At 46.1% G+C, this 12,500-nt stretch overlaps 1 protein-coding gene across 1 annotated transcript in view; it reads right to left on the bottom strand.

Annotated features, from left to right (window-relative positions):
• Positions 1-12,500, bottom strand: part of armh3 (armadillo like helical domain containing 3) — a 55,439-nt gene that overhangs the window by 4,739 nt on the left and 38,200 nt on the right. The window contains exon 21 of the mRNA XM_046339261.1: positions 8,103-8,185. Within this exon, the coding sequence (XP_046195217.1) occupies positions 8,103-8,185 (83 nt within the window). The remainder of the gene's footprint in view (positions 1-8,102; positions 8,186-12,500) is intronic.

Below are 12,500 nucleotides of genomic sequence, written 5' to 3'. Positions count from 1 at the left end.
GACTGCTACTGCCTGAACAGAGATAATGTTGTCTGGCTGGCTGACTGCTACAGCCTGAACAGAGATCATGTTGTCTGGCTGGCTGACTGCTACTGCCTGAATAGAGACAATGTTGTCTGACTGGTTGACTGCTACTGCCTGAACAGAGATAATGTTGTCTGGCTGGCTGACTGCTACTGCCTGGCTGACTGCTACTGCCTGAACAGAGATAATGTTGTCTGGCTGGTTGACTGCTACTGCCTGAACAGAGATAATGTTGTCTGGCTGGCTGACTGCTACTGCCTGGCTGACTGCTACTGCCTGAACAGAGATAATGTTGTCTGGCTGGTTGACTGCTACTGCCTGAACAGAGATAACGTTTCTCTGACTGGCTGACTGCTACTGCCTGAACAGAGATAATGTTGTCTGGCTGGCTGCTACTGCCTGGCTGACTGCTACTGCCTGAATAGAGATAACGTTGGCTGGCTGGCTGACTGCTACTGCCTGAACAGAGATAATGGTGTCTGGCTGGCTGACTGCTACTGCCTGAATAGAGATAACGTTGTCTGGCTGGTTGACTGCTACTGCCTGAACAGAGATAATGTTGTCTGGCTGGCTGGCTGCTACTGCCTGAACAGAGATAATGTTGGCTGGCTGGCTGACTGCTACTGCCTGAATAGAGATAATGTTGTCTGACTGGCTGACTGCTACTGCCTGAACAGAGATAATGTTGTCTGGCTGGTTGACTGCTACTGCCTGAACAGAGATAACGTTTGTCTGACTGGCTGACTGCTACTGCCTGAACAGAGAATGTTGTCTGGCTGGCTGACTGCTACTGCCTGAACAGAGATAATGTTGTCTGGCTGGCTGGCTGACTGCTACTGCCTGAATAGAGATAACGTTGTCTGGCTGGTTGACTGCTACTGCCTGAACAGAGATAATGTTGTCTGGCTGGCTGGCTGCTACTGCCTGAATAGAGATAACGTTGTCTGGCTGGTTGACTGCTACTGCCTGAACAGAGATAATGTTGTCTGGCTGGCTGGCTGGCTGACTGCTACTGCCTGAACAGAGATAATGTTGTCTGGCTGGCTGACGGCTACTGCCTGAACAGAGATAATGTTGTCTGGCTGGCTGAGTGCTACTGCCTGAACAGAGATAACATTGTCTGGCTGGTTGACTGCTACTGCCTGAACAGAGATAATGTTGTCTGGCTGGCTGACTGCTACTGCCTGAACAGAGATAATGTTGTCTGGCTGGCTGCTACTGCCTGAACAGAGATAATGGTGTCTGGCTGGCTGACTGCTACTGCCTGAACAGAGATAATGTTGTCTGGCTGGCTGGCTGACTGCTACTGCCTGAACAGAGATAATGTTGTCTGGCTGGCTGACGGCTACTGCCTGAACAGAGATAATGTTGTCTGGCTGGCCGACTGCTACTGCCTGAACAGAGATAATGGTGTCTGGCTGGCTGACTGCTACTGCCTGAACAGAGATAATGATGGCTGGCTGGCTGACTGCTACTGCCTGAACAGAGATAATGTTGTCTGGCTGGCTGACTGCTACTGCCTGAACAGAGATAATGCTGGCTGGCTGGCTGACTGCTACTGCCTGAACAGAGATAATGCTGGCTGGCTGGCTGACTGCTACTGCCTGAACAGAGATAATGTTGTCTGGCTGGCTGACTGCTACTGCCTGAATAGAGATAACATTGTCTGGCTGGTTGACTGCTACTGCCTGAACAGAGATAATGTTGTCTGGCTGGCTGGCTGACTGCTACTGCCTGAACAGAGATAATGTTGTCTGGCTGTCTGACAGCTACTGCCTGAACAGAGATAATGTTGTCTGGCTGGCTGGCTGACTGCTACTGCCTGAACAGAGATAATGTTGTCTGGCTGGCTGACTGCTACTGCCTGAACAGAGATAATGTTGTCTGGCTGGCTGACTGCTACTGCCTGAACAGAGATAATGTTGTCTGGCTGGCTGACTGCTACTGCCTGAACAGAGATAATGTTGTCTGGCTGGCTGACTGCTACTGCCTGAATAGAGATAACGTTGGCTGGCTGGCTGACTGCTACTGCCTGAACAGAGATAATGGTATCTGGCTGGCTGACTGCTACTGCCTGAATAGAGATAACGTTGTCTGGCTGGTTGACTGCTACTGCCTGAACAGAGATAATGTTGTCTGGCTGGCTGGCTGCTACTGCCTGAACAGAGATAATGTTGGCTGGCTGGCTGACTGCTACTGCCTGAATAGAGATAATGTTGTCTGGCTGGCTGACTGCTACTGCCTGAATAGAGATAATGTTGTCTGACTGGTTGACTGCTACTGCCTGAACAGAGATAATGTTGTCTGGCTGGCTGACTGCTACTGCCTGGCTGACTGCTACTGCCTGAACAGAGATAATGTTGTCTGGCTGGTTGACTGCTACTGCCTGAACAGAGATAATGTTGTCTGGCTGGCTGACTGCTACTGCCTGGCTGACTGCTACTGCCTGAACAGAGATAATGTTGTCTGGCTGGTTGACTGCTACTGCCTGAACAGAGATAACGTTTCTCTGACTGGCTGACTGCTACTGCCTGAACAGAGATAATGTTGTCTGGCTGGCTGCTACTGCCTGGCTGACTGCTACTGCCTGAATAGAGATAACGTTGGCTGGCTGGCTGACTGCTACTGCCTGAACAGAGATAATGGTGTCTGGCTGGCTGACTGCTACTGCCTGAATAGAGATAACGTTGTCTGGCTGGTTGACTGCTACTGCCTGAACAGAGATAATGTTGTCTGGCTGGCTGGCTGCTACTGCCTGAACAGAGATAATGTTGGCTGGCTGGCTGACTGCTACTGCCTGAATAGAGATAATGTTGTCTGACTGGCTGACTGCTACTGCCTGAACAGAGATAATGTTGTCTGGCTGGTTGACTGCTACTGCCTGAACAGATATAACGTTTGTCTGACTGGCTGACTGCTACTGCCTGAACAGAGATAATGTTGTCTGGCTGGCTGACTGCTACTGCCTGAACAGAGATAATGTTGTCTGGCTGGCTGGCTGACTGCTACTGCCTGAATAGAGATAACGTTGTCTGGCTGGTTGACTGCTACTGCCTGAACAGAGATAATGTTGTCTGGCTGGCTGGCTGCTACTGCCTGAATAGAGATAACGTTGTCTGGCTGGTTGACTGCTACTGCCTGAACAGAGATAATGTTGTCTGGCTGGCTGGCTGACTGCTACTGCCTGAACAGAGATAATGTTGTCTGGCTGGCTGACGGCTACTGCCTGAACAGAGATAATGTTGTCTGGCTGGCTGAGTGCTACTGCCTGAACAGAGATAACATTGTCTGGCTGGTTGACTGCTACTGCCTGAACAGAGATAATGTTGTCTGGCTGGCTGACTGCTACTGCCTGAACAGAGATAATGTTGTCTGGCTGGCTGCTACTGCCTGAACAGAGATAATGGTGTCTGGCTGGCTGACTGCTACTGCCTGAACAGAGATAATGTTGTCTGGCTGGCTGGCTGACTGCTACTGCCTGAACAGAGATAATGTTGTCTGGCTGGCCGACTGCTACTGCCTGAACAGAGATAATGGTGTCTGGCTGGCTGACTGCTACTGCCTGAACAGAGATAATGATGGCTGGCTGGCTGACTGCTACTGCCTGAACAGAGATAATGTTGTCTGGCTGGCTGACTGCTACTGCCTGAACAGAGATAATGCTGGCTGGCTGGCTGACTGCTACTGCCTGAACAGAGATAATGCTGGCTGGCTGGCTGACTGCTACTGCCTGAACAGAGATAATGTTGTCTGGCTGGCTGACTGCTACTGCCTGAATAGAGATAACATTGTCTGGCTGGTTGACTGCTACTGCCTGAACAGAGATAATGTTGTCTGGCTGGCTGGCTGACTGCTACTGCCTGAACAGAGATAATGTTGTCTGGCTGTCTGACAGCTACTGCCTGAACAGAGATAATGTTGTCTGGCTGGCTGGCTGACTGAACAGAGATAATGTGTCCTGAACAGAACAGATAATGTTGTCTGGCTGGCTGACTGCTACTGCCTGAACAGAGATAATGTTGTCTGGCTGGCTGACTGCTACTGTCTGAACAGAGATAATGTTGTCTGGCTGGCTGACTGCTACTGCCTGAACAGAGATAATGTTGTCTGGCTGGCTGACTGCTACTGCCTGAACAGAGATAATGTTGTCTGGCTGGCTGACTGCTACTGCCTGAACAGAGATAATGTTGTCTGGCTGGCTGACTGCTACTGCCTGAACAGAGATAATGTTGTCTGGCTGGCTGACTGCTACTGCCTGAACAGAGATAATGTTGTCTGGCTGGCTGACTGCTACTGCCTGAACAGAGATAATGTTGTCTGGCTGGCTGACTGCTACTGCCTGAACAGAGATAATGTTGTCTGGCTGGCTGCCTGAACAGAGATAATGTTGGCTGACTGGCTACTGCCTGAACAGAGATAATGTTGTCTGGCTGGCTGACTGCTACTGCCTGAACAGAGATAATGTTGTCTGGCTGGCTGACTGCTACTGCCTGAACAGAGATAATGTTGTCTGGCTGGTTGACTGCTACTGCCTGAACAGAGATAACGATAATGCTTGTGAACAGAGATAATGTTGTCTGGCTGACTGCTACTGCCTGAACAGAGATAATGTTGTCTGGCTGGCTGGCTGACTGCTACTGCCTGAATAGAGATAACGTTGTCTGGCTGGCTGACTGCTACTGCCTGAACAGAGATAATGTTGTCTGGCTGGCTGACTGCTACTGCCTGAACAGAGATAATGTTGTCTGGCTGGCTGACTGCTACTGCCTGAACAGAGATAATGTTGTCTGGCTGGCTGGCTGACTGCTACTGCCTGAACAGAGATAATGTTGTCTGGCTGGCTGACTGCTACTGCCTGAACAGAGATAATGTTGTCTGGCTGGCTGACTGCTACTGCCTGAACAGAGATAACATTGTCTGGCTGGCTGACTGCTACTGCCTGAACAGAGATAATGTTGTCTGGCTGGCTGACTGCTACTGCCTGAACAGAGATAATGTTGTCTGGCTGGCTGCTACTGCCTGAACAGAGATAATGCTGGCTGAACAGAGATAATGTTGTCTGGCTGGCTGACTGCTACTGCCTGAACAGAGATAATGTTGTCTGGCTGGCTGGCTGACTGCTACTGCCTGAACAGAGATAATGTTGTCTGGCTGGCTGACGGCTACTGCCTGAACAGAGATAATGTTGTCTGGCTGGCTGACTGCTACTGCCTGAACAGAGATAACATTGTCTGGCTGGCTGACTGCTACTGCCTGAACAGAGATAATGTTGTCTGGCTGGCTGGCTGACTGCTACTGCCTGAACAGAGATAATGTTGTCTGGCTGGCTGACTGCTACTGCCTGAACAGAGATAATGTTGTCTGGCTGGCTGACTGCTACTGCCTGAACAGAGATAACATTGTCTGGCTGGTAATGACTGGCTGGCTGACTACTGCCTGAACAGAGATAATGTTGTCTGGCTGGCTGACTGCTACTGCCTGAACAGAGATAATGTTGTCTGGCTGGCTGACTGCTACTGAACAGAGATAATGCCTGAACAGAGATAATGTTGTCTGGCTGGCTGACTGCTACTGCCTGAACAGAGATAATGTTGTCTGGCTGGCTGACTGCTACTGCCTGAACAGAGATAATGGTGTCTGGCTGGCTGACTGCTACTGCCTGAACAGAGATAACATTGTCTGGCTGGCTGACTGCTACTGCCTGAACAGAGATAATGGTGTCTGGCTGGCTGACTGCTACTGCCTGAACAGAGATAATGGTGTCTGGCTGGCTGACTGCTACTGCCTGAACAGAGATAATGGTGTCTGGCTGGCTGACTGCTACTGCCTAAACAGAGATAACGTTGTCTGGCTGGCTGACTGCTACTGCCTGAACAGAGATAATGGTGTCTGGCTGGCTGACTGCTACTGCCTGAACAGAGATAATGGTGTCTGGCTGGCTGACTGCTACTGCCTGAACAGAGATAATGGTGTCTGGCTGGCTGACTGCTACTGCCTGAACAGAGATAATGGTGTCTGGCTGGCTGACTGCTACTGCCTGAACAGAGATAACATTGTCTGGCTGGCTGACTGCTACTGCCTGAACAGAGATAATGGTGTCTGGCTGGCTGACTGCTACTGCCTGAACAGAGATAATGGTGTCTGGCTGGCTGACTGCTACTGCCTGAACAGAGATAACATTGTCTGGCTGGCTGACTGCTACTGCCTGAACAGAGATAATGTTGTCTGGCTGGCTGCCTGCTACTGCCTGAACAGAGATAATGTTGTCTGGCTGGCTGACTGCTACTGCCTGAACAGAGATAATGGTGTCTGGCTGGCTGACTGCTACTGCCTGAACAGAGATGTTGTCTGGCTGGCTGACTGCTACTGCCTGAACAGAGATAATGGTGTCTGGCTGGCTGACTGCTACTGCCTGAACAGAGATAATGGTGTCTGGCTGGCTGACTGCTACTGCCTGAACAGAGATAACATTGTCTGGCTGGCTGCCTGCTCTGCCCTGTACAGAAAATAAGTATAAGTAATATACAGTAATATTTCATTATTTCATAGTAATGTCCTATTATTCTATTGATGTCCACCCAGTGTGGACCTGACAGAGACAATAGAATGTTCACCATGTTTGGAATGTACATTAAAAAGCTCTGAAATCATTGTTATGTCATTAATTCATGACATAACAATCAAACCTGTGATTATTCTGTAATAGTGGAACTGAAACAGACCTCAGACAGAGCTCATCACTCAGCACTTTGAGACACCACTCTATCAGACTCTATAAACACATTCAAACACACGGACACAGATACAACATGAGCGAGCGGAAGGGTGTGTGTGTGTGTGTGTGTGTGTGTGTGTGTGTGTGTGTGTGTGTGTGTGTGTGTGTGTGTGTGTGTGTGTGTGTGTGTGTGTGTGTGTGTGTGTGTGTGTGTGTGTGTGTGTGTGTGTGTGAACAGTCTAGTGTTAGAGGCCAACAGAACAGTCTAGTGTTAGAGGTTAGAGGCCAACAGAACAGTCTAGTGTTAGAGGCTAGAGCCAACAGAACAGTTAGAACAGTCTAGTGTTAGAGCAGAACAGTCTAGTGTTAGAGGCCAACAGAACAGTCTAGTGTTAGAGGCCAACAGAACAGTCTAGTGTTAGAGGCTAGAGGCCAACAGAACAGTCTAGTGTTAGAGGCCAACAGAACAGTCTAGTGTTAGAGGCTAGAGGCCAACAGAACAGTCTAGTGCTAGAGGCCAACAGAACAGTCTAGTGTTAGAGGCTAGAGGCCAACAGAACAGTCTAGTGTTAGAGGCTAGAGGCCAACAGAACAGTCTAGTGTTAGAGGCCAACAGAACAGTCTAGTGTTAGAGGCCAACAGAACAGTCTAGTGTTAGAGGCTAGAGGCAGTTTAGTGTTAGAGGCTAGAGCCAACAGAACAGTTTAGTGTTAGAGGCTAGAGGCCAACAGAACAGTCTAGTGTTAGAGGCTAGAGGCCAACAGAACAGTCTAGTGTTAGAGGCTAGAGGCCAACAGAACAGTCTAGTGTTAGAGGCTAGAGGCCAACAGAACAGTCTAGTGGTAGAGGCCAACAGAACAGTCTAGTGTTAGAGGCTAGAGTCCAACAGAACAGTTTAGTGTTAGAGAGACTAGAGGCCAACAGAACAGTCTAGTGTTAGAGGCTAGAGGCCAACAGAACAGTCTAGTGTTAGAGGCTAGAGGCCAACAGAACAGGGTCTAGGGATTAGGAGCTAGGGGTTAGAGTCTAGGGGTTAGGAGCTAGGGTCTAGGGGTTAGGGTCTAGGGGTTAAGGTCTAGGGGTTAAGGTCTAGGGGTTAGGGTCAGGGTTTAGAGGTCAGGGTCAGGGGTAAGGGTCTAGGGGTAAGGGTCTAGGGGTTAGGAGCTATGGGTTAGAGTCTAGGGGTTAGGAGCTAGGTGTTAGGAGCTAGGGGTTAGGATATATGGGTTAGGAGCTAGGGGTTAGGAGCTAGGGGATAGGGGTTAGGAGCTATGGGTTAGGAGCTATGGGTTAGGAGTTATGGGTTAGGAGCTATGGGTTAGGGTCTAGGGGTAGATATTAATGGATGTATGTGTGTTCTCACCAGTAGAGCCAGGTGAAAGATGTTGTGCTTGGCCAACAGAACGGTCTCATTGGACAGCAGGAATTTCAACAGGTTGATCAGAGCTGGTGGAAAAAGAGAAGGCAAAGAACCACACATTATTATTATAACACACTTCAACACAACCACTGAAACAGAATGGAGAAACACACAATATTATTATAACACAACCACTGAAACAGAATGGAAAAACACACAATATTATTATAACACAACCACTGAAACAGAATGGAGAAACACACAATATTATTATAACACAACCACTGAAACAGAATGGAGAAACACACAATATTATTATAACACAACCACTGAAACAGAATGGAGAAACACACAATATTATTATAACACAACCACTGAAACAGAATGGAGAAACACACAATATTATTATAACACAACCACTGAAACAGAATGGAGAAACACACAATATTATTATAACACAACCACTGAAACAGAATGGAGAAACACACAATATTATTATAACACAACCACTGAAACAGAATGGAGAAACACACAATATTATTATAACACAACCACTGAAACAGAATGGAGAAACACACAATATTATTATAACACAACCACTGAAACAGAATGGAGAAACACACAATATTATTATAACACAACCACTGAAACAGAATGGAGAAACACACAATATTATTATAACACAACCACTGAAACAGAATGGAGAAACACACAATATTATTATAACACAACCACTGAAACAGAATGGAGAAACACACAATATTATTATAACACAACCACTGAAACAGAATGGAGAAACACACAATATTATTATAACACAACCACTGAAACAGAATGGAGAAACACACAATATTATTATAACACAACCACTGAAACAGAATGGAGAAACACACAATATTATTATAACACAACCACTGAAACAGAATGGAGAAACACACAATATTATTATAACACAACCACTGAAACAGAATGGAGAAACACACAATATTATTATAACACAACCACTGAAACAGAATGGAGAAACACACAATATTATTATAACACAACCACTGAAACAGAATGGAGAAACACACAATATTATTATAACACAACCACTGAAACAGAATGGAGAAACACACAATATTATTATAACACAACCACTGAAACAGAATGGAGAAACACACAATATTATTATAACACAACCACTGAAACAGAATGGAGAAACACACAATATTATTATAACACAACCACTGAAACAGAATGGAGAAACACACAATATTATTATAACACAACCACTGAAACAGAATGGAGAAACACACAATATTATTATAACACAACCACTGAAACAGAATGGAGAAACACACAATATTATTATAACACAACCACTGAAACAGAATGGAGAAACACACAATATTATTATAACACAACCACTGAAACAGAATGGAGAAACACACAATATTATTATAACACAACCACTGAAACAGAATGGAGAAACACACAATATTATTATAAAACACAACCACTGAAACAGAATGGAGAAACACACAATATTATTATAACACAACCACTGAAACAGAATGGAGAAACACACAATATTATTATAACACAACCACTGAAACAGAATGGAGAAAGACACAATATTATTATAACACAACCACTGAAACAGAATGGAGAAACACACAATATTATTATAACACAACCACTGAAACAGAATGGAGAAACACACAATATTATTATAACACAACCACTGAAACAGAATGGAGAAACACACAATATTATTATAACACAACCACTGAAACAGAATGGAGAAACACACAATATTATTATAACACAACCACTGAAACAGAATGGAGAAACACACAATATTATTATAACACAACCACAGCTTGTCTCTGAATGGAAGGACAAACAGACAGGAGGACATTGTAGCTGTTCAGACCCTCTGCTAGACTCATTAGTATGTGAGACAATAGAAAGACAGGAGGTGGAAGGGAAGAGAGAGTAACACCCACACTGTTACTGAGGGTCTGAACAGACAACACACTGTTACTGAGGGTCTGAACAGACAACACACTGTTACTGAGGGTCTGAACAGACATCACACTGTTAGTGTACTGAGGGTCTGAACAGACAACACACTGTTATTGAGGGTCTGAACAGACAACACACTGTTACTGAGGGTCTGAACAGACAACACACTGTTACTGAGGGTCTGAACAGACAACACACTGTTACTGAGGGTCTGAACAGACATCACACTGTTACTGAGGGTCTGAACAGACATCACACTGTTAGTGTACTGAGGGTCTGAACAGACAACACACTGTTACTGAGGGTCTGAACAGACATCACACTGTTACTGTACTGAGGGTCTGAACAGACAACACACTGTTACTGAGGGTCTGAACAGACATCACACTGTTACTGAGGGTCTGAACAGACATCACACTGTTAGTGTACTGAGGGTCTGAACAGACAACACACTGTTATTGAGGGTCTGAACAGACAACACACTGTTACTGAGGGTCTGAACAGACAACACACTGTTACTGAGGGTCTGAACAGACAAGACACTGTTACTGTCACTGAGGGTCTGAACAGACAACACACTGTTACTGAGGGTCTGAACAGACAACACACTGTTACTGAGGGTCTGAACAGACAACACACTGTTACTGAGGGTCTGAACAGACAACACACTGTTACTGAGGGTCTGAACAGACAACACACTGTTACTGAGGGTCTGAACAGACAACACACTGTTACAGAGGGTCTGAACAGACAACACACTGTTACTGAGGGTCTGAACAGACAACACACTGTTACTGAGGGTCTGAACAGACAACACACTGTTACTGAGGGTCTGAACAGACAACACACTGTTACTGAGGGTCTGAACAGACAAGACACTGTTACTGTTACTGAGGGTCTGAACAGACAACACACTGTTACTGAGGGTCTGAATAGACAACACACTGTTACTGTTACTGAGGGTCTGAACAGACAAGGTACTGGTAGTGTACTGAGGGTATTCTGTTAGTGTACTGAGGATATTCTGGTAGTTTACTGGGGGTATTCTGTTAGTGTACTGGGGGAATTCTGTATGTGTACTGAGGGTATTATGTCAGTGTACTGAGGGTATTCTGTTAGTATACTGAGGGTATTCTGTTAGTGTACTGGGGGTATTCTGGTAGTTTACTGGGGGTATTCTGGTAGTTTACTGGGGGTATTCTGTTAGTGTACTGGGGGTATTCTGTTAGTGTACTGAGGGTATTCTGGTAGTGTACTGAGGGTATTCTGTTAGTGTACTGAGGGTATTCTGGTAGTGTACTGGGGGTATTCTGTTAGTGTACTGGGGGTATTCTGGTAGTGTACTGAGGGTATTCTGTTAGTGTACTGGGGGTATTCTGGTAGTGTACTGAGGGTATTCTGTATGTGTACTGAGGGTATTCTGTATGTGTACTGAGGGTATTATGTCAGTGTACTGAGGGTATTCTGTTAGTGTACTGAGGGTATTATGTCAGTGTACTGAGGGTATTCTGGTAGTGTACTGAGGGTATTCTGGTAGTGTACTGGGGGTATTATGTCAGTGTACTGAGGGTATTCTGTTAGTATACTGGGGGTATTCTGGTAGTGTACTGAGGGTATTCTGTTAGTGTACTGGGGGTATTCTGGTAGTGTACTGAGGGTATTCTGTTAGTGTACTGAGGGTATTCTGTTAGTGTACTGAGGGTATTATGTCAGTGTACTGAGGGTATTCTGGTAGTATACTGAGGGTATTCTGTTAGTGTACTGAGGGTATTCTGTTAGTGTACTGAGGGTATTATGTCAGTGTACTGAGGGTATTCTGTTAGTGTACTGGGGGTATTCTGGTAGTATACTGAGGGTATTCTGGTAGTGTACTGAGGGTATTCTGGTAGTATACTGAGGGTATTCTGGTAGTATACTGAGGGTATTCTGTTAGTGCAGGAAACTGCAGAGCTGAAGAGATGAAGACATTTATAAAGCAGTGCTTTTATTAAGGCATAATTCATGGAAACATTCACACACATGCGCGCCAGCCGCAGGCATAATTCATGGAGAGAGACATTCACACACACACTGACACACACACATGCGCCAGCCGCAGGCATAATTCATGGACACACACACAATTCATGGCGCGGGAGAGACATTCACACAGAGACAGAGGAAGATTAGAGATGGGACAGTGTTGGGGGACATAAACACGTGCATGCTCAAAACATACACTCAGACGAAACACCCACGCTCACCTCACACACACACACACACACACACACACACACACACACACACACACACACACACACACACACACACACACACACACACACACACACACACACACACACACACACACACACACACACACACACACACACACACACACAGCTGCAGCGC

The sequence above is a fragment of the Oncorhynchus gorbuscha genome, unplaced genomic scaffold, assembly GCF_021184085.1.
Source record: "Oncorhynchus gorbuscha isolate QuinsamMale2020 ecotype Even-year unplaced genomic scaffold, OgorEven_v1.0 Un_scaffold_2574, whole genome shotgun sequence".
NCBI classification, from domain to species: Eukaryota; Metazoa; Chordata; class Actinopteri; order Salmoniformes; family Salmonidae; genus Oncorhynchus; species Oncorhynchus gorbuscha.
The sequence above is the reverse complement of the archived record's forward strand: the minus strand, read 5'-3'. Positions and strand labels throughout refer to the sequence as shown.